At 34.3% G+C, this 23596-nt stretch overlaps 1 protein-coding gene across 32 annotated transcripts in view; it reads right to left on the bottom strand.

Annotated features, from left to right (window-relative positions):
* Nucleotides 1-23596, bottom strand: part of VPS13B (vacuolar protein sorting 13 homolog B) — a 729842-nt gene that overhangs the window by 672421 nt on the left and 33825 nt on the right. For 18 of the 32 annotated variants that reach the window (XM_085021963.1, XM_085021968.1, XM_085021964.1 and 15 more), the window contains exons 5-7: nucleotides 14134-14301; nucleotides 9360-9541; nucleotides 5040-5214 (exon numbers count right to left, since the gene is read on the bottom strand). In XM_085021963.1, the coding sequence (XP_084878089.1) occupies nucleotides 5040-5214; nucleotides 9360-9541; nucleotides 14134-14301 (525 nt within the window). The remainder of the gene's footprint in view (nucleotides 1-5039; nucleotides 5215-9359; nucleotides 9542-14133; nucleotides 14302-23596) is intronic. The other 14 variants (XM_085021978.1, XM_085021986.1, XM_085021974.1 and 11 more) reach the window with 1 other exon arrangement.

Genomic DNA, 23596 nt, shown 5'->3' on the forward strand with positions numbered 1-23596 from the left:
AAAAACCTCATAACTTTTCAATCCACAAGACAGGAGGCTCTTTGAACATCCTACATTTATAGGTCATGACACACGGCCATTTACGTCTTTCATCTGGGATGGAAAGTACTTGATAAATAGTAACTAGAGTACCTAAAATGCAATACCAAGAGACCTTAGCCATTTTACTTCAAAATAAATTATAAAACTTACAAATCCAGAAAAAAATGTTTTATATCATCTTTATATCTTACTGTTTAACCATAAATATCACATAGACTTCTATTGAGGAATGAAGCCTGTTATTAACTGTCCCTAATACGACCTTGAATTGGACATCATCACTGAATATCATCTTGGTTATACAACAGAGGTTGTATAACCCAAGCTCAACCCAAAACAAGGTTAGGTCCACAGAACTGGACTCTGGACCTCTCTTGTCTAAGCTATTAAAGTATTCCACTGCTTGATTTTTGAAACAAAAGAAAGAAATACCCCTAAGGGAAGTCTAAGAAATCAGTCACTATAATTTATATTTAATATTAATTAAAAATTAAGGAGGATATTTTGTAAGCAAGCTAAAAGTCCCTCAACAGACCAATGGTTAAAGAAGATGTGGTACACATATACTAGCCATATTAGCCATAAAAAAGAATGAAATAATGACATTTGCAGCAATGTGAACAGGCCTAGAGATTATCACACTAAGTGACATAAGTTAGAAAGAGAAAGACAAATACCATATGATATCACTTATACATGGAATCTAAAATACTGCACAAATGAACCTCCATATGCTGCAAGTACGGCCCTAAAAAATAGAAAAAAAGACAAGAAATAATACCCCCAATTTTTCTATGTATGTATGAAAACTATAAGCTCACAGACCTAAAAGTCTTACCATATTCCAATCACAAATAACATGAAGAAAAGGCACCAAGGCATATTAAAATCAATGTGCTTAAAATTTTCTGAGAAAAGGTTCACAGGCTATACCAGTGTCAAAGGAATCCACAGCTTATGCAATAAAATTTAAGGATTCCTGCTTTCAACAGATGAGAAAACTAATTCAGACTCCTTTGGAAGCAAGCAGTGGAGATGTTTTCTCCCTTTTTTAACATACCAAAAAACAAAACCCTGGTCACCTTCTCACATTATAGAAAGGAATAAAGGAAAAATTTGAAAATTACATTTCTTCAAAATGTAAAACTGTGCTCAAGAGACACCTATTAGAAAAATGAATTAAGCAAGTCACAGACTGGCAAAAAATATTCCCAAAATGGATTTGAAATGTACACAACAAAGGACTTGAATTCAGAATATATAAAAAACCACCAATCAGTAATAAGACCCAAAAAAGGTTTAAAATAGGCAAATATTTAACATAAACTTCACAAGTATAATTAACTGTCAATAATCACATGAAATAGTTCAAAATAATTGCTCATCAAGGAAGTGCAAATTAAAACCACAATGAACTACGACAACATATTTATGAGAAAGGCAAAAAGTAAAAAAAGACTGACAACACCAAATGCTGGCAAGGATATGGAGCAACTGGAACTCTCATATGTTGTTGATGGGAATGTAAAATGGCACAATCACTTTGGAAAAAAAGTCTGGTAATTTCTTAAAAAAAAAATTACACAACAATTTCAAACTTAGCTATGTACCCAAGAGAAAAGAATATCATGTGTCTATAAAGACTTTAAAAGAGTACCCAGGGCAGCTTTATTTATAATAACCAAAACAGGAAATACCCCAAACGTCCATTAACAATGAAACAGCTAAATAATTTATGTACAAAAGGTGCATTCATACAATATACCAGATAATAAAAAGGAAAGAAATATTGATATACGAATCCCCCAAATACTACACTTTTAAGGTAGTGAAAATATTCACAGAATGTACAATAGCAAGAGTGAACTTTAAGTAAACCACGGACTCTGGGTGATAATGATGTAGAGTCATCATTTATGACAAAAGTTATCAATCTGGAGAGGATTCTGATAATGGGGAAGGCTAAGCATGTATGAGAGCAGGGATGGTATATAGGGAAATCTCTGTACCTATCCTGCAATTTTGCTGTGAATCTGAAACTGTTCTAAAACAAATTTTAAAAAGTTTTTCAAAATTAAAAGTACAAAACAGTATTATGCTTGATGAAAGAATCCTTTCACAAGAGAATTCATACTGTATGATTCTATTTATACGAAATTTCCAGAATTAGTTTCCAGCAAAACTAATCCATGGATTTTTTAAAAATTCAGAACATTGTTTTCTTCGGTGGAGCTGGGCTGTGCCGGCAGGTGAAGGAAAGGAATGAGTGGAAAGTGGCATGAGATAACTTTTTGAGATGTTAATGACCGATATCTTGATGGGTGTTTCACATCACAGAGGTATACTTATTTCTCAAAACTCACTGAATAGTATACTTAAGATGTATGCATTTCACTTTGTAAACTTAATCTTTAAAAGAATTAAAAGAACCATTAATACACATTAATGTAAAACATTATATATATTATATATAATAATAAATTCTAGTTAACAGTATGGTGCTGACGTCTAGAGGTAAAGTATAGCGATGTCCATAATTTACCTTGAAAGTACCAAAAACTGGCTGAACTGGAGAGAAAGTAGTGTAACATGAACAAATATCTGATAAAGTAGATGTGACAAAATAATAATTGTAGAATCTAGATGACGAGCATGTAGATGTTCACAGTATAATATCTCTTTCAACTTCTCTATATTTGAAATTTACAATAGCATAGTAGGAAAAAATGAATTGAGCATCTACTATATGCTAGATTTTGTTTAGGTGTTAGACATTGAACTGCTGAGACAGGAACAAAGTCTAACAGAAATTTGCTGTATAGTGTGAAATGAAATACAAGGTTTGTACCTACATACACTTACAACATTGTTCCCAAAGCTTTTTTTTAAAAATAGACAAGATTACTATTAAACTATCATAAAATCCTACAAAAGTATACAATTCAGTGGTTTTTAGCATAGTCACAAAGTTGTGCAACCATTATCACTATCTAATTTTAGAACATTTCCATGTTCTAAGAAACATGAAACTCTAAAAAAGAAAATCTTTACCCATTAGCAGTCGCTCTCCATTCTCTCCTCCCCTGCAAGCCCAAATTACTAATCCACTTTCTGCTTCTAAGAACTGCCTATTAGGTATATTTTACATCAATGAAAATCATACATGTTCCCTTTTGACTGCTTTCACTTAATTTTTCAAAGTTCACGTTGTAACATCTATCAATATTTCATTCCTTTTTATGCCTAATATGTAGATAAACAACTGTTTATCCATTCATCAGCTGGTGAACATTTAGGTTATTAAATTAGGTTATTAAGAATAATGCTGCCATGAACATTCATATATAAGTTTCTATGTAGGCATATGTTATCAACTCCTTCATATAAACCTAGGAATAGAACTGTTGCATCATACGGTAATTCTATCCTCAACTTTTTAAGAAACCAGATTGTTTTCCATCCCCACTAGCTATACATAAGGGTCACAATTTATCCACATCCTTGCCAACACATGTTATTACATATCTTTTTATTATAACTATGCTGGTTAGTGGCTGCAAAGTAGTTTCTGTGGTCTTGATTTGCATTATCCCTCATGACTAATGATATTGAGCATATTTTCACGTGCTTATTGGGCATCTGTGTATCTTTTCTGTATACATATCTAGTCAGGTCTTTTGCCAATTCTTTTAATTGGGTTATTTCTTCCTAAGTTTTAAATGCCCTTTTCTAAAGACTCTGTGGAAATTAATCACCATCTCCAAATTTTTCTGAGTCTTGACCAACACAATTTAAAGCCAATCATTCTTTTCATCATTTTTCTACTTCAGATCACTCATACAGCTGTTTAATCAAACATCCTATCATTCTGCCATATGTCATACTTAACTGCTCACATGACTGTCCATTCCATCACATATTAAGATTTTAAAGGAAGAGAACTTCTTTGTATTTTCCCACATTACCAATAATAATGTCTCAGGTATAGCAGGCTTCAATAAAAGTAAAATGAAATTAAATAACTGAAGTGAATCCACTAAGTATCTGACAATGAAGTAAATACTTCATTAATTAATGCTCCAATTCATTAAGTAGGTATCCTCCAATGAAGCATATAGTTAATTATTATATGTAATTATAATTAACTGTAATTATACCTAATTAAGTATAAATAACTTAGTAACAATAATTCTTGGTGAGACACTGGAGAAAAATTACTAATATAGTTACTCCTCAAACAATGAGGGGGTTGGGGCACAAGGTAAAAATCCAGGTATAACTTTACAGTCAACACTCCATCATATCCACAGTTCTACATCTGAGGATTCAACCACCCACAGGTCGTGTAGTACTACAGTATGTGTTTATTGAAAAAAGTTCATGAGTAAGTAGACCTGCACAGTTCAAACCCTTGTTGTTCAAGGGTCAACTGAACTACAATTTACTAGGAAATTTTGATTTGGGACTACCTTAACTTTTACATAATGCACATTCTGAACACTTATACCTATTGAAAATATTAAAGTTAACATTTTTTTTTAATTTTTTTTGGTCTTTTTTGCTATTTCTTGGGCCGCTCCCGCGGCATATGGAGGTTCCCAGGTTAGGGGTCGAATCGGAGCTGTAGCCACCAGCCCACGCCAGGGCCACAGCAACGCGGGATCCGAGCCGCGTCTGCAACCTACACCACAGCTCATGGCAACGCCGGATCGTTAACCCACTGAGCAAGGGCAGGGACCGAACCCGCAACCTCATGGTTCCTAGTCGGATTCATTAACCACTGCGCCACGACGGGAACTCCAAAAGTTAACATTTAACATGTAAAAAATAGTACGCAAAATGTAGAAAAGAAAAAAATTAGTGTCAAACAACCAAAATAAAATCATCCCATATTAGAATACTGCAAAACTTAATCTAACACTGTAATTCTTTAAGTTTCACAATGAAGAAAACACTGTAAGACAATAGTTGTAAAATAAATTTTTTGTTATATTTACCTGTAACATTTCCTAACACATCTTTATTATGACAGGCCGACTCTTCTGTTTCTCCATCTTTAAAATTTCCTATTTCTCCATAGTAAAGAGCAATCCCAAGTTGCATTATACGGATAAACATAGGCAACTGCTGATCAGTAATAGAAAGTTTCAAACTCTCTACTAAGGTGTGAATCTGTATTTTGAGAAAAACAAAAATATCAACAAAAGCATATTCAACGGCAGTAGCATTTAACTTAAGTAGAGAGTTAAGTCTTAAAGTGGAATACCATAGGAGAGAGTAATGTCACAACATTTCTAATATTAAGCCAAAATAATAGTTTACTTTAAAATCTTAGGAATTAAAATAAATGTTGCTATGATGATCAGTACACTTTAGACAGAAACTAATCCAAACTATATAAATGGAAATAGAATTGATAATGAGAAGACATAGTCACAGTGGATTTCCAGATAATTTTTCCAAAATTTTTATCAAAATATCCACCCTAAAATGTTAAGAGCATGACAATCCTCCAGTAAAAACCAGAAAGGTCAAAATAATAAAATTTTCATGATGTCATTTTATTAAGACTTTAATCACCCTTTCCAGTTTTATTACCCAAAATGAACAAATACATATCCTAAAAACATATGTTAAGTGAGGAAATTACTAATAACTTTTCAAGTATGCACATGATAAAATGATTATTGCCAAATACAGAAAGCCAAGTGAAATATATGTTTAGAAAAACTTCTCAAAAAAACTTTAAATAAGAGATTTAAACTTGACATAAAATTTATAACATGAATCAATTGTAAGAAATGATTAATTACTATCAATAGGATACAATGCAGTCAATCTAAGTTCTCCTCTATTGAGATATCAATAGAAAATAAACACAGTTTCAATGTAATAGTTTCCTGATGTTACATAAACATGAAATAAAACCAATTAAGCCATAAAGTCAAATCTCTTGGAAGGCTTATTTTAACTAACTGGCATCTTAGTACCTGTGAAACAGGAAAAAAAATAAATAAATAATGGTAATCATCATAGTTTAGGAGGAAAGGCACAAAAAGAAAGTTGTATGAGGAAGGTATAAAATACCAAATGTAAATATGAGTACAGGTTTTTTTTTTTTTTTTTGTCTTTTGTCTTTTTAGGGCCGCACTCACAGCATATGGAGGTTCCCAGGCTAGGGGTCGAATTGGAGCTACAGCTGCCGGCCTACATCACAGCCACAGGAATGCCAGATCAGATCCGTGTCTGTGACCTACACCACAGCTCACGGCAATGCTGGACCCTCAACCCACTGAGCGAGACCAGGGACCAAACCCGCAACCTCATGGTTCCCAGTCAGATTCGTTTCCGCTGCGCCACGACGGAAACTCCAAATATGAGTACAGGTTTCTTAAAGCTGACTTAAAAATCATACACTGAATAGACCATGAAGAGGTAAGAAAACTGGAGAAGGATGTGCAGTGTAGGCCTGCCAAGCTCTTCTTAAATTTGAGATTTCTCTGCCACATCTTTTTAAATACTATATGGCACCAATAGCACCAGTGATAAGCTATCTTAGCAAAACTAATGACAAAGAATCAACCCTGTATGTATGCATGTACCCATGTATTTAAAACATTATACACACATATATATCCTTTAAATATATAAAAGATATTTACAAAAATATATATATGTAAATATCTTTTAAATCAGTAAGATTAATCCCCAACAGAAAAACTGAAAAAGAACCTGAATGAACTTTTCTTTTTTTCCTTTGGCCAGGCCCACAGCATGAAGAAGTTCCCTGGCCAGGGATGAAAACTGTGCCACTGATGTAACTAGAACCACAGCAGTGACAATACCAGATCTTTAACCCATGGAGCCACAAGGGAATTCCTGAATGAATTTTTCAAAGAAAAAAATAACAGCCAATGAATACAGTTTCAAAAATCTAACTTAAATAATAAATATTAAAATATATTATTTTTGGTCAACAAGTTGGCATTTTTTAAAAATGCGATCATATTTAAGAATAACAAGAGTGTAATACAGGCACTCTCTTTAATGTTCATGAGCATATATACTGGTTAAACCCTTCAGGAAACAATTTTTCAGTACAGATCACAAGCCTTAAAAAAGCTTTAAATCCATTAATAAGATATTTACAATCACAGAAATCTTTCCTATGGAATTAGTCAGAGATATGGTCAAATATTTATGTGCAGACTTTTATTCCTCTGAAAACCTGTTAAGAACATGTAAATTTTTTTAATAAAGAGGAAATGTTAAAATATACATCCATATGACCTATATCTTATAGATGATACAATCTTTAGAACATATTTATTTCTCACAAAAGACAAAAAATTATAAAAAGCTTGCCCAAAATACAAATAAATTCAAAAGCCACTTAAGCATATGTTAAAGTTTTAAACAAATAACTAGAATATTTGGAACATTTTGGGAAATCCACTGTCTTTGAGGTAATCAGTGAGGCAAACCATGCCCCTGTCCATTTAATATATATTTCCTAGGATCAGAAGAATAATAAATCTAACTCAAAACAACAAATTGTACATCATGATAGCATTAATAAAAAACTCAAAATTTAATTTCAGTCAAGTATAATGGTGCCTCATATTCAGTGATTACCAAAGTCAAAAACTATATGTCAACAACCTTATTTACATTAAAGTATCTTTTTACAATGAAATGTCCCAGCTGGTCAATTTTGAGAACACAAACTTACATGCCAACACTAAGTTTTCCTCAAGTTTATTATTCCTCAAGTTACTTAATTTTACTCTCCTCTAATTTAGCCACATCCTAGAATGTACAATCAAATTTGTACTAATGATCAATAAGATTTTTTATATAGTAACACTTCCATATAACCATTACCTACTTTTAAAATATATCTTGAATTTACCCTTAACATTCCCTAACCTGACTAGCAGATTCAAAGTCAAAGAAAGAAAGTAAATTTTCCTGAGATAGAAGCATAATTACTTTTCCATGCTTATCTTTGCCTAAGAAGCAAATTCAAAAACAGAAGGAAGAGTAACAGAATGTAAACAAACCAATGTGCATTGTACAGTGTGTAGAGAAAAAAAATAAAATATTCATGACTGGACACTACACCAAAGAAAAACAGGTGGATTTCATGTAAAAATATATACTTAAGTATTTATTTTTTTTAATTTTAGTAAAGCTCTAAAACTAGAAAGTGTTTTATGTTTTAAAAAACATAATAATAATTTATATAGCCATGCGCAAACAGGCACAGTAGGCAGTACCAGTGTCCAGACTTTGGGCCAGCTTTTCCATTACAGTACAAAAGCTTCTAACTCAATAGTAAAAAATTCATCTCACATTAAAACTTTGTTAATAAGATCACAAGTCTCTGTGTGAATTCTTCTTCAAAGATAGATAAATAAGTAGATAGACAAGTAGTAGAGAACACTGTTGTGGAATAAAAAAAGCCAAGATTTATACTTAGAGAATAATTATACACATTAAAAATATATACCAATACTTCGAGGACAAATTTTCACATGAATCAAAACACATTACCAAAAAACTCCCATATTCTTAAGATTTTAATTACATTTTTGAATCTATGAATAAAAAGATAAAATTTCCTAAACCAAAATATGAGGTTAGCAAATTAAGCCTTAAAAAGTTATCTAAGAAAGATAAGGTCAATAACTATCAGATCAATGGTAAACAAATTATAAGGATTGAAATACGACTAATATTCAGTCCACTGTGGGTATAAATACACTTTTTTTTTTTCTTTTGGTCTTTTTGCCTTTTCTAGGGCTGCTTCCTGCAGCATATGGAGGTTCCCAGGCTAGGGGTCCAATTGGAACAGCAGCTACCGGCCTACACCAGAGCCACAGCAACGCAGGATCGGAGCCGTGTCTGCAACCTACACCACAGCTCAGGGCAACGCCGGATCCTTAACCCATGAGCAAGGCCAGGGATCGAACCTACAACCTCATGGTCCCTAGTCGAATTCGTTAACCACCGCGCCATGACGGGAAATCCTAAATACACTTTTTATATGGTCTCCTCTATCTACTTGAAGAGAAAAACACTAACAGCTGAACCAAAAAAGAAAACTACAGTCATAGGAAGAAAAAAAAGTCCCCAAAATATCTCTACTGAAATATACAATGTAAAAAGTTATAGAATATAAAAAGTAACATAAATACTGTAACTTTTTTACAAAAACTGGTATATACATTCTTTGCTTTTTAATAACTAGCACACACAAGTCAATAAACAAAGCAGAAACATGAAACTCAACTACTAAAGAAAGAATCACCTACTTTAATTACAGAAGGCATCTTGGAATTGAGGTTATCATATGTAAAATGCAGACGAGTTCTGAAGGAACATTTGTACAATAAAGGGTCCTGGTAAAATTCTATTTTACCACTAGCATTTCGTTTATCAAGACAAACTGTACAGTCAGAAAAATTGATAACTTTTCTCAGCACCAGGTCAGTTGCTAAAAAAGGAAAGAAAAACATTTTAAGTAAAAAGTTAAAGGAAAAAGGCACATACTTATTATTACAAATAGTAATAAAAATAATAATAGCAGAAATAAGATTAATAGTGCCTTTAATATAAGATGCCAGAACCTATGAAAAGAACTTCTCATTTATTACATCATTTAAATCTTCCAACATCCTTATGAAATAGGCACAATAATCCCTATCTTATGTATGAAGAACCAAATAGAGGCCAAAGAAACAAAGCAGCTCTCCCCCGGTTTGCTTTACACCTAACTACAAATTTAAGACAAAGTTTAGGAAAAAACTTGCTACATTTCACTATCTAAAATGGAGTATTAAATTTAACAGTAATAAAATTTTTGAGAAGCCATATTAAAAACACTTTGAGTACTAGCTGTTCATTTAATGTTTATTTTACACTGGAAAAAACTGCTACTCTCAAAACCTGCATTCTTCAATATGGTAGCCACCAGCGACATGTTATATAAATATATCTATGAATTAATCACAATTATATGAAAGTAAAATTTCAGGTCATTGGTTGCATTAGTCCCATTTCATGTAATCAAAACCCACATGTGGCTAGTAGTTAAAGAAATGGACAGTTTAAAAAAAAAAAAAAAAAGGAAAATTTCCAGTATCACAGAAAATTCTGGACAGCACTCCTCTAAATAATAACTAATGAAGAAATTACCAGTAACAGTATAAAGTTTGTTTTCAGGGGAATAAAAATGGAAACAGTTGCTGGTAAAGCATCAAACTAGAAAATAAACCTTTAGCAAATGAGTTGTTTTATTTTTAATAAGCAATTCCTAGGTACATTCCAGGCCCAAATCTACTTAGTGATTTTAAGTTAGCAACTATCCACATGCTATAGCCGTGGGAATCTTCAAAATAATAATATACTATACTTTCTAGTCCATTCTTTTTTTGAGTATATCCTGGAAACCTCTAATTAACTCAATATTTAATTTTCTCTTCTTTTTTTGGATTTAAGTTTTTAAGAAGTATAAAGAGTATGCCTATGTGTGAAAACAGTAGAGTTTAAGCAAATAAATTTCAAATTTGTTAGTTGCAAAATACACAAACTTACCATATTATTTCATTTTACACAGCACATAAATGATTTTGTTGCTGTTACTATATACATGTATACAAATTAAAGAAATTATCATATAGGACTAGAAATGAAAAAACCCTCTGATGCTTCCTTCTGTGTCTTTATAACAATTATAATTTACTGAGTATTTGCTATTAAACACTACACTAAATCTTTTACATCCCATTATCTCTTATAATATTTATATGGCTCTGTTTAAAAGATGTGGAACAAAGGCCCAGTAATAAGGGTAAATAATCTGTCATGTTAGACAGTTTATAAAGAGCAGAGCTATAATCCAAACTCTGGCAACCTTACTCCAGAGCACATGTTCTTATCCATTATGCAATAAGAATATAAAGTGATGATATTTCAAGGATATTCTAGAAAATTTCTCAATGAGAAAGGAAATTATTATGTTTTGAAAAATGTTTTTCTTAAACACTATTAAAACAAGAACCATCTTAAAAACATACAAAATGAATTCTGATTCCGGTGCTTGCTTTAAATAATGAGCTGCAATTTAATCTATAAAATGGGGATAAACATTGTGTCTAACAAGAACTATGGAATATGACTTGGCATTTTTTTGAAACTGTGAACACATGTGTATCCTCCCATCTAACAAACCCACACCTAAGTATTGTACTAAAGGAAATGCTTGTGTATACATGTTTTAAAGGATTTTCAGATTTCATTCCTTTTTAAACACTTTTTTTTTTTGCTTTTTAGGGCCACACTCACAGCATATGGAGGTTCCCACGACGGGAACTCCGGCTTTCTTTCTTCTTGTTATTTCCCCAATACAATTGTTTTTTCTATTGTACAGCATGGTGACCCAGTAACACATACATGTATAGATTCTTTTTTCTCACATTATCATGCTCCATCATAAGTGACTAGATACAGTTCCTAGTGCTACACAGCAGGATCTCATTGCTAATCCATTTCAAAGGCAATAGTCTGCATCCATTAATCCCAAGCTCCCAATCCACCCTGCTCCCGCTCCCGCTCCCTCCCCCTCCTCCTTGGCAACCACAAGTCTATTCTCCAAGTCCATGATTTTCTTTTCTGTGGAAAGGTTTATTTGTGCCATATGTTAGATTCCATTTATAAGTGATATCATATGGTATTTGTCTTTCTCTTTCTGGCTTACTTCACTCAGGATGAGAGTCTCTAGTTCCATCAATGTTGCTGCAAATGGCATTATTGTTCTTTTTTATGGCTGAGTAGTATTCCATTGTATATATATACACAATCTAATCTAATCATCTGTCAATGGACATTTGGGTTGTTTCCATGTCTTGGCTATTGTGAACAGTGCTGCAATGGACATGCGGGTCCATGTGTCTTTTTTAAGGAAAGTTTTGTCTGGATATATGCCCAAGAGTGGGAATGCTGGGTCATGTGGTAGTTCTATGTATAGATTTCTAAGGTACCTCCATAGTGGTTGTACCAGCTTACATTCCCACCAACACTGCAGGAGGAGGAACAAAACCCAAGCAGGAGGCATAACTCTCCCAGACGTCAGGCAATATTACAAAGCCACAGTCACCAAGACAGTGTGGTACTGGTACCAAAACAGACATATAGACCAATGGAACAGAAGAGAGAGCCCAGAAATAAACCCAGACACTTATGGCCAATTAATCTTTGACAAAGGAGGCAAGAACATAAAATAGGAAAAAGAAAATCTTTTCAGCAAGTATTGTTGGAGGGAAAATTTGAACCAAGATCCTCTAACTCCCAATCTAACTTCCCTAAGTAACATTTTCATTACTTTCATATAAAGACTATAAATGAAATTTATTCCCCTAAAATGTCAACCTATCTATTTAATCCTGCATTATCCAGTTCTGTTTGCTTTCTGCTTTTCTTAACTTCCTTTTCTGGCATTTTTACCAAATATATCTTTCCACAGAGGATAAGAAGGAGGCACTGACAATGTCTCCGAAACAAAGCTTGGGCCTTTGCATATGCTCTTATTTATGCTTCCCAACAGAGTTGCCAGATCAGGATTATTCTTCATTTTTAAAATGTGAAGACCAAAACTTAAAGAACACACAAAAACGAAATTGTATTCCAATTCTGATAGTTCCCATTTGGATGTCTTAACAAGGTAAGTTAAGAAAACTTGTGATTGAATTTCACTTTGCTTTCTTTTAACTAGGACTTAAGATGGGTAACATAATATAGAGCTAAATTAATGAAAAGGGCTATCACTTTATGGAATTGTTATGAGAACTTGATAAAATAAATGTAAATAATAATAGCAGCTCGTTTTCTGTGCAATGACTATGTATAGGCCACTTTTATGCCATGGAATGTATTTGAGGAAACTAAGAAAGAGTGAAGTGGGAGTTCCCATTTGTCACAGCCCAAAGGATCCTGACTAATATCCATGAGGACACAGGTTCAATCCCTGCCTCACTCAGTGGTCAAGGATCCAGCATTGCCATGAGCTATGGTCAAGGTCTCAGACATGGCTCAGATCCTGTGTTTCTGTAGCTGTGGCATAGGCCAGCAGCTGTAGCCTGGGAACTTTCATATGCCAAGGTTGCAGCCCTAACAAGCAAAAAAAAAAAAAAAAAAAAGAAAAGAAAAGAAAAAGAAACAAACAAACAAAGAAGAAAAAAGAAAAGAAAACAGTGAAGTAACTCATCCAAGGTCATACAGCTCTATGAAGTGGGAGAGCCAGGATTCAAACTCAGGTAGTTTAACTTTAGTGCCAGCACTTTAACAATTATATACAATGGCAAGTCACAGATAAAATGTGTTCACAATAGTCTCCTTACCATATTTGCCAAAAATACTCATTCTTTACCATATCAGAACACGTATCAACTGTTGCGACCTATTTAACAATTACATTTTCTGACAAAACTAAGAAGCAGCATTACTTCTTTCATAGCTATACTTTCAATGCTTACCACAGTGCCTACCTTCCATGTAGAACATAATAATAAATAAATGATAGTTATTAAAATATTATTACTTAGTAGTTCTTTAATATAAGAAGACAGCACATAATAAATGAGGCTTCGAGATTATCCAAGAATCTCAAATATGCTCTATAATATACAAACCTAAAATATAAATCAAATACACTGTTTGCCATTATCATACTATGCAAAAGCAACATGACCCCTTTCCTTCTTTAAAAACATTCAAAATGTTAACTAAATATCATTTTATTTTTTCAACCAACCACACTGTAAAATATTACATATCACATTTGAAACAAGCATGTGATAGGTAAGAAAGAATAAAAATTAAGAATATTAAAAATCAAGTTTGAGATTTTTAATCTATTAACCTCCTATAATTGATTGTATGCTAAATTTTATATATGCGCATTTTTCTAGAATGAAGGTATAAAGCTTTCATTAGACTTGTCAAAGATCCTGCTGGCCCAAAAAATGTTGAGAACCCAAAACAATTGTTTCAATGATAGAAAAATCTATACTATTCTTGACGTTTACTTACCAGAGATATCCATGAATGCACGATCCCATAATTCACCTACTGTATAGCATTCTGCAGAAGTGATGTTGACTGAAAGGACAATATCATCTTCCACATACTTTAGGATAAGGTTATTTATAACAATATTTACATTATTTACAACTCGTCTAATCAGACTCTGCACATAACCTATAAAATGGGGAAAAAAGAATTGAATTAGGCATAAGTCTATCAATAGTCTTAAAATGATACTGAGCTTAATGTATGTGAAAGATGGGTATCATTTATCATATTTTGCCAAGATGAAACATTCCGATAAACAACTTGCCAAAGTGACACAGTTAATAAGTAGATTATCGACCCCAACAAAAACCATTACAAAGAGGCTCTATATCAATGAAGTGTTCAGGTACTAAGAGAAACCATAAAGACCATACCTTTTATGTTTTTTAATAGCATAATACTAGCTCCTATTCAATGATTATCCTAATCTACAAACACTTCATCTAATTTCTGCCCATTTAATAAACATTGTTCAAAAGGAAACGATTACTATATACTGATTACACAATATATAAGATGAGCTTCTTTGAAGTTTTCCAGCTGCCATCTTCTGTTCCTACTTTAAATAGCCATAAAAATGTTCAAAAGTTAAACATGGAAAAAGAAAGATAGGAGAAACATGACCGTCATAATGGATTCAACTATTTCCACTTACTAACATATAATACTGAAACAAGGAAGGGGAGAAAACATGAATGAGGAAGAAGATTAAGACAGAAAAAGGGAAAAAAGAACACAATGAAAATGACAGAAAAAAGAAAAGTAGAGAAAGAAAGAGAATGGAAAGTGTAATGAGAATCTATAATCTCAGAGGTTTCTCACACGACAAATGTGTTCATAGACACATTACTGAGGAATGCAATTGCAAATATAAATAAAACTAAACATAAACCTCATTTTAAAAGACACAGGAGAAAAAGATTAAAAACTTGTTTTATTCAAATGCATTTTCCACTATAAATATGGAAAAACTAATGTAAAATGTACTATGTACTATGTAAAAACTAATTAAAAATTTATCTATTTCATGAAATAACTATCTGCTTGTACTCTTCTAAAGTAGAACTTTACTGGACAAAACAGAATCAACTTCTGTCAGCAACTGACATTGTTAAAACCTACAATGGAGCCTGCTGAAAGAATGCTTATTTAAATTTATTCAAAGATAACATGCTTGTGAAAACCAACTCCTTCATTCATTCCCAACAGATACAAATAAGAAAGAAATTCAAGTTTTTCTCTTACATAGTAACTACTAGCTTTTAGAGTGCCAATTATCATATGCTGTAAAATTAACAGAATATTAATGCATTTAAGGTAACAAATATTTTTAAGAGAGTAAATACTAAAACGAGTTTTAACAAATTGTTTCCAAAAGAAATTTTAAGGATCGAAATTTTCAACTTTAGAATATATTCCTCCCATGCTATTACTACAACACAGATGTTAAAAATAAACTGTTTCTGAGAAGTCAAGAAGCATGACTAATATTGGTTTTCCTATTCTGTCATCAATAGAGAATTCGTAAAAACCTCTTAAGAGTTCATTAGTTTTTAGCGTCCAAAACAAAAAAAAAAAAAAAAACCACCTCAGAGATAGAACTAGATTAAACAAACAATGTATATAGTGCAAAGTAGTAAAAGAAACATAATGCTTCAGATTTATTGTAATTGACAGAACCCTACTGATGGATTTTTCATCTACTTTTTAATATTTTGTTTCTCATTACATAGGCTGAGATGAACAAGCCAATTAACCCAAGTAAATCAAGTTATCTAAAAAGAAACACTTCTATAGAAGACTATGTCATCTTATTAAAAAATGCAATGCCAAAGTAAGTAACAGTGTTATCATTTATTCTGTTGGTTTAGTCACTGTCTCTTTAATCCCTCACAATAACTTAGTCCAAAATTTGCTACAGAAAAGTATGAAAGAGCAGATCTTACACCTCTCATCCCTCGATGTTTACACTCCCTGAGAGTATACCTGTTCAAAAGAATTAACAGTAATCCAGGTCTATTCCACAAGCATCTGAAAACACAGGGTCACTCTGGGAATAAGAACCCAAGATGTCATATTAGATGGCTCCAAAACAACAGCCCGTTACTAGTCAATCTTTCCACAAATTCTTACCATTATCCAACTCTCTCCCATTTACAAACTATTCCTCCAAGAACATACATTTATGCCCACAGGACCAAATAAAACACTATGAATTTTCGTTGACTTTGCTCACATTCTCCCTTCTGTGTAGAACACTCTTTGTCAATTTTCCCTTCTTGTTCAGGCCCAATCTGAATGTCCTCTGCCATATATCCTTTTCTCCAATACCCCCCACTCCACATTATCAACACTAAAGAGACTGTTTCAACCACTTACCATGGGCTTATGTTACAAATGCCATTTGTATGTGTTTATATATACTTCTCTATTAAACTACTAAACCCTAGAGGACAAAGACTATATCTTATTTTTCAGATATGCTTAAATAGCGTGTAGCAAATAATTTAGGTTAGAAAGAGACAGTATTTGCAATCAATTTATCCTAACATTGTCATTAGGAAGCCAAGCTCCTGAAAACAGAAATTCCACGGTATCAACCATGGAATTTCTGTTTTTGAGCAACTTGGCTATAGTACCTAAAAATATTCTGATTAAGTTTTTGGTATAAAATTTACTTAGGGGTTATGCAGCATCATATAGGCAACTTATGCTCAAGTAGTTAAAGGAAAAGTAAGTTCTCTGTAGTATTTCTTGTCTTTTTTGGAAGGTTGAAGTTATTTCAAAATACAACTTTTTCAAAAAGGTTAAGGAAAGAATAAGAAATCTTGGTAATGTAATAGAGAGATTCAATAACATACAAATTTTTAAAATGACCATCATTTTTGGTAACTAAAAGATAACTTAGAGCAGTTACTGTAGGAGCTAAAGAAAAGAGCTATAGGTTGAAGATACTTAGTATCGGTATTATTACTTAAGATAGACAGAGAAGCTCTAAATAAGTAAGGTTAAAAAAGAGAAGTGTTAAGTGCTGACAAGAATGACACAAAATTATCCTGACGTAGATGACTTTTTTATATAGAAAATTCAAAAGATGTAACAGAATACTGAATACTGATCAGCTAACAAAAGGTAAAATTTAGCTACTGAATAATGATCAGCTAATAAAATGTAAAAATTAGCTTTCCTACATAACAAACTAAAAATAGAATAAAATGGTTTAAAAAAAAAAAAGGAGTTTCCATCGTGGCTCAGCGGTAACAAACCCGACTAGTGTACGTGAAGATGCAGATTCAACCACTTGTCTCACTCAATGCGTTAAGGATCCAGCATTGCTGTGAGCTATGGTGTAGGTCTCAGACATGGCTCAGATCGCTCATTGCTGTGGCTGTGGTATAGGCAGGCAGCTACAGATCCCATTCTGGGAACTGTAACTGGCAACTTCCATATGCCGTGGGTGATGCAGCCCTAAAAAAACAACAAAAGTTCTCTTGTGGCAGAGTTCCCGTCGTGGCGCAATGGTTAACGACTCCGACTAGGAACCATGAGGTTGCGGGTTCAATCCCTGGCCTTGCTCAGCGGGTTAAAGATCCGGCGTTGCCATGACCTATGGTGTAGATCGCAGACGCGGCTTGGATCCCGAGTTGCTGTGGCTGTGACATAAGCCAGTGGCTACAGCTCTGATTAGACTCCTAGCCTGGGAACCTCCATATGCCATGGGAGCGGCCCTAGAAAAGAGAAAAAAAAAGTTCTCTTGTGGCGTAGCAGGTTAAGGATCTGGCGATGTCACCCCAGCAACTTGGGTCACTGCTGTGGTGCAAGTTCAATCCCTGGGCTGGGAACTTATACATTCCATGGATGCAGGCTAAAAACATAAAATAGTGAGAAAAAAAAAGATATTCCAATTAGCAATAAGAGCCATGATGGCATTTTCCATCTATAAAAGGTTCAAAATGTCTTTTAATAACAAAAGACAGCACTGGATCAAAAATGTGCTTGGAAGAAAACATCATTAACAAATTTTTTAGAGAATAATTTGGTCACACATGCCAAAATCTTAAAATTACTCATAAATTTTGATTCAATAATTGATAAGAATTTCTCCTAAGGAAATAAACAGAAGTGTGTACAAAGATTTACCTACCAGTATGTTTGTTAGAGCACTTTACAAAACTGAAAATGAAAATCTAAATAACAAACAAAAAGGGTTTGGTTAAACAAAATATGCAATAGATGTACAATGTAATGGTTATCAATGATTAAAATAACCATCTTGCGGCTCAGAGGGTTAAGGATCTAGCATTGTCATGGCAGTGGCCAAGGGTTCGATCCCTGATCCGGGAGCTTCCAAAGGCTATGGGTGCAGCCAAAATAAATATATAAGTTAAATTTAAAAACAAAACAGCAATGTAAAAAAATTAATGTCCTAGAAACATGTTCCTAACAAAAATACAAATTACAAAAGTAACTGAACATGATGGAGGATAATGTGAGAAAAAGAATGAATATATATGTATAAACGGATCACTTTACTATACAGTAGAAATTGACAGAACATGTAAATCAAATACAATAAAAAAAAAACTTTTCTAATTACACGAAAGAAAATATATGTGTGTGTATGCACACACACACATATGGGAGAAGAAAGTCTAAAAGGCTATACATCAAAATGTTACCAGATTCCAGTACTAAGTAAGATAAAGTAAATATATTCCATTCTTTCTCACTCAATGTGGCTATAAAACCTGTAAAGTATGGAGCAGCGGAGTTCCCATCATGGCTCAGTGGTTAACGAATCTGACTAGGAACCATGAGGTTGCGGGTTCGATCCCTGGCCTTGCTCAGTGGGTTAAGGATCCTGCATTGCCGTGAGCTGTGGTGTAACTTGCAGACAAGGCTCGGATCCAGCGTTGCTGTGGCTCTGGCGTAGGCCGGTGTCTACAGCTCCAATTAGACCCCTAGCCTGGAAACCTCCATAAGCCATGGGAGCGGCCCAAGAAATGGCAAAAAGGTTAAAAAAAAGAAAGTATGGATCAGCTACTTTAGGACAATGAAAAGTAAAAAGCAAGCATGAAAGGGGAAATAGTAGAATGAAAATTAGACCTTACAAAGACAAAAACAAATAATGAAGTGGTAGAGATAAATTCAAACATGTCAGTAAAAACAAGCTACTTTAATTGTATCGTGGCCAGAGAAGATGGTCTTTACGATAGTGATTCTTTGAAATTTGTCAAGACTTCCTTTTTGTCCAAGTCTTTTTCAATGTTTAAAGATAACCAATGTGTGCATCAAGAGAAGGTACACTGTCTAATATGCTGGGTGCAGAGTTTTAAATGTATCTATAAAAGAATCTTGTTAATTTGATATTCAGAGATATACTTTGGGGACTTTTTTTTTGTCATGTGATTATTTCAAAGCTAGGCTGTTAGGTACAAAGTCATCACATATTTTTTAGAGAACTGTACCTTTCATTATAATTCAGCATCTATTATGTCCATCAATACATTTGCCTTAAGTTTTATTTTGCCTGATTTTTATGCTACAAATACAGATGTATTTTTGTCTACTATACCATTTCTCATCCTTTCATTTTCAATCTTTCTTACCTCTTTGTTTTACCTTTGTGTTTTAGAAGCCATGCATACCTGGACATGACGGACAACTCCTTCCTCTTAAAACCCCAAAAATATTACTTGTGCTTCCTTAGAGCTCCACTCCACTTTGGTTTTGCACTGTAGTTAATAATTTACAAAATCTCCTATACTAAGCTTATAATACTCTGAGGCCAAAAATAGCCTTCAACTAGTTGTTCCAGCATACTCTCATTCACACAGCAATCAAGATTTAGGGAATTAAATAGCCTGCCTCCACTAAGCACTGTTTTGAAATTCAATCTAATTAGAATGAAATAAAGGCTCTCCAGTTTCTGTTATAAACAAAATATAAACATTAGATATCTTAAAGATTACTGACAAAATAATAATACTTTTGAAAGAATCAACATATTAATGAGAAAGAATACCCGTATGCCAGAAATGATAAGCTATCTATCAATATTTTGTGCTTCGCCTTCTAGAATGCAGAACTGTTACTAATCTAGGACTTCTAAGCCATACACAAAGTCCACACTGTTTTCTTCAACAGAATTGAAGAAGAATATATATCACTTCCAACCTTAGCGTATTTTTTTTTCTTTTTAGGTCCATACCTGAGGCATATGGAAGTTTCCTGGCTAGGGTTCAAATCAGGGCTGCAACTGCCAGCCTACACCACAGCCACAGGAACGCAGGATCTGAGCTGCATCTGCAACCTACACCACAGCTCACAACGCGGGATCCCTAACCCACTGAGCAAGGCCAGGGATAGAACCCACATCCTCATGGATATTAGTCAGTTTCGTAAATCACTGAGCCACACCAGGAACTCCCCAGCCTTACGGTATTAAGAAATGGATAGGTCTTTCTCCAGATTCTCCTCTTGAAAAGGCTGAAAGCAGTATAATTCAAAACCTGGGTAGGTCACAGCAGAGCCTCAAGATAAAAGGAGTCTGAGCTTCTGATACAACACTGCCTTTGATTGGTACATAAAGAAAACATAACACTTCCAAAGTTCCCATCCTGGAGTTCCCGTCGTGGCGCAGTGGTTAACGAATCCGACTAGGAACCATGAGGTTGCGGGTTCGGTCCCTGCCCTTGCTCAGTGGGTTAATGATCCGGCGTTGCCGTGAGCTGTGGTGTAGGTTGCAGACGCGGCTCGGATCCCACGTTGCTGTGGCTCTGGCGTAGGCCAGTGGCTACAGCTCCGATTGGACCCCTAGCCTGGGAACCTCCATATGCCGCGGGAGTGGCCCAAGAAATAGCAACAACAACAACAACAACAACAACAAAAAGACAAAAAGACAAAAATAAATAAATAAATAAATACAAAGTTCCCATCCTGGCTCAGTGGTAACAAACCCATGAGGACATATCCATGAGGAAGTGGGTTCGATCCCTGCCTCGCTCAGTGGGTTAAGGATCTGGAACTGCCATGAACTGTGTAGGTCACAGACACAGCTCAGATCCCATGTTGCTGTGGCTGTGGGCAGGCCTGCAGCTACAGCTCCAACTGGACCCCTGACCTGGAAACTTCCATATGCAGCAGATGCGGCCTAAAAAAAAAGAAAAAAGAGGAGTTCCCGTCGTGGCGCAGTGGTTAACGAATCCGACTAGGAACCATGAGGTTGCGGGTTCGGTCTCTGCCCTTGCTCAGTGGGTTAACAATCCGGCGTTGCCCTGAGCTGTGGTGTAGGTTGCAGACGCGGCTCGGATTCCGCGTTGCTGTGGTTCTGGCTTAGGCTGGCGGCTACAGCTCTGATTCGACTCCTAGCCTGGGAACCTCCATATGCCGTGGGAGCGGCCCAAGAAATAGCAGCAGCAACAACAACAACAACAACAGACAAAAAGACAAAAAAGAAAAAAAAAGAAAAAAGAAACCATAACACTTTTGTGCTAATACTCTGAAATTTACAGGTAAACACATCTACCACTTAACATGAACTTATACAATTTGTCACCTTTTTTTAAAAAAAACTTTTCCTTGAAAATGTTAATGGAAAATGTTAAAACAATAAAGGCATAAAAATGGAAGATTTAAAGTAAGCCATGCATTTATTTTTCATTTACAACAAGGTTCTCTCCTTTCTTAGATGTTCCAGAAAGGAACAGTTGTTAGATAGCTTTAAATTGCTAAACTCCTCCATAGGCAAATAGATAAGAAATGACTGTGCTGTCGTCTAAGAAATATTGCATCACAACCCAGCATAAGTGCACATATATGCACAGGTTTCTTGAAATATTATTAACCTTTACTATATACTGTACACTATGAGGGTTTTTTTCTATTCTAGGCTACATATCTTTTAAATGCTTACCATGATCCACTAAACTGCTTTCATAATGCACTAACTGGTCAGGAAGCATAATCTGAAAAAGACTGTTCTAGATACCAAGAACAGAAATTGCAGAGAAAATATTAAATACTGACTTGTATTTTTTTTTTCTATTAGAAGGCCATCCAACCTTCAAGAGATAGAACAACTACTGGCAACTCCAAAACTTTTCTCAAAAAGCATCTCTGGAGTTCCCATTGTGGCTCAGCAAGAACCTGAGTAGTAATCATGAGGATGCAGATTCAGTCCCTGGCCTTGCTCACGGGTTAAGGATTCGGCGTTGCCACCAGCTGTGTGCAGGTTGCAGATGTGGCTCATATCTGGTGTTACTATGGCTGTGGCCTAGGCCAGCAGCTGCAGCTCTGATTTGACCCCTAGCCCAGGAACTTCTATATGCCATGGGTACAGCTATAAAAAGATTTAAAAAAAAAGAGGCATCTCTGAATATATGTAAATATTTGAACTCCAAAATTATAACCATAGAGCCTGGAAGAAATAACTTGCCCTAGAAAACTTTGAGAACATGAATTCATCTCTACCATGAATGAACCTTAATATAGTTTCCAGGCAGGATAATGTTGCCAGAAATGAGTCCTCAAATAACCATATGAGTTAATCGTTAAATAAAATGATTTACCATTATCCAACCGGATTCTCAAATTATCCCTTTTTTTCCCCTTTGGCAAGATTAAGTTTAGTTGCTCTGCTTCCCAGTAATTGCCCAATAAGTTCAGTTATTTCCTAAAGCAACTCCTTAACTAAGATTTATGTCAGCAAGAAAGAGGATATGAGTCCTCCTTCTAGGTAAGGCAGAAAAGCACATGTTAATCCAAAAGCTACCTCAAAGTAGTTCAAATAGAACACAGCTCTGTTTCATGACACTAAAAATAGGATGTTTTATGTTATGTTTGTTTTATGCTCCTAAAAATAGATGAATTCTCCCAATCCTGAAAACCAGTGTAAATTCCAATAAAGACTCTAAAGAATCATTAAAAGTCTGAGCCCAATTTTGAGTATATGCAAGTTAGCTCATAGAACTAACTGCTATCTGTGAAATCAACAACTGACAAAGCTTTCAATTTTTCTTAAACAAGTTCTTTTCTAAAAGAAAAAATGGAATAAGACTCAAAAGTAAAATTGATTATTCTTTGAGAGGATTTTACACAATGAGTTGGCTTAGAATGTTTTAAGGGGTACACAGTCAGAAATTTGGAGGGCTAAAGAAGTTGCCCATTTAATAAATAAGAACAAGCTTCATTTAATTTAATACACAATTTAAATCACCAAGGATTCTCCCAAGGAGTTAACAATTAGGAAAAAAATTTAGAAGGTTATGTAACCATTATACCATTCTATGTAGAACTGTAAATACTCAGAAGTAAAATAACTTCTGGCACACTCTCCAGCTATACCAATTACTCTACTTATTCTAAAACCAGAGGGCTTTACTGAGATCTGTTAGGTAACGTTTCTAAGAATACAAAACAT

The sequence above is a fragment of the Sus scrofa genome, chromosome 4 (genome assembly GCF_054392235.1).
Source record: "Sus scrofa isolate SSC_HxYL_T2T_F1_AM1 chromosome 4, Sscrofa_HxYL_maternal_Yorkshire_Landrace_v2.0, whole genome shotgun sequence".
Taxonomy (NCBI): Eukaryota; Metazoa; Chordata; class Mammalia; order Artiodactyla; family Suidae; genus Sus; species Sus scrofa.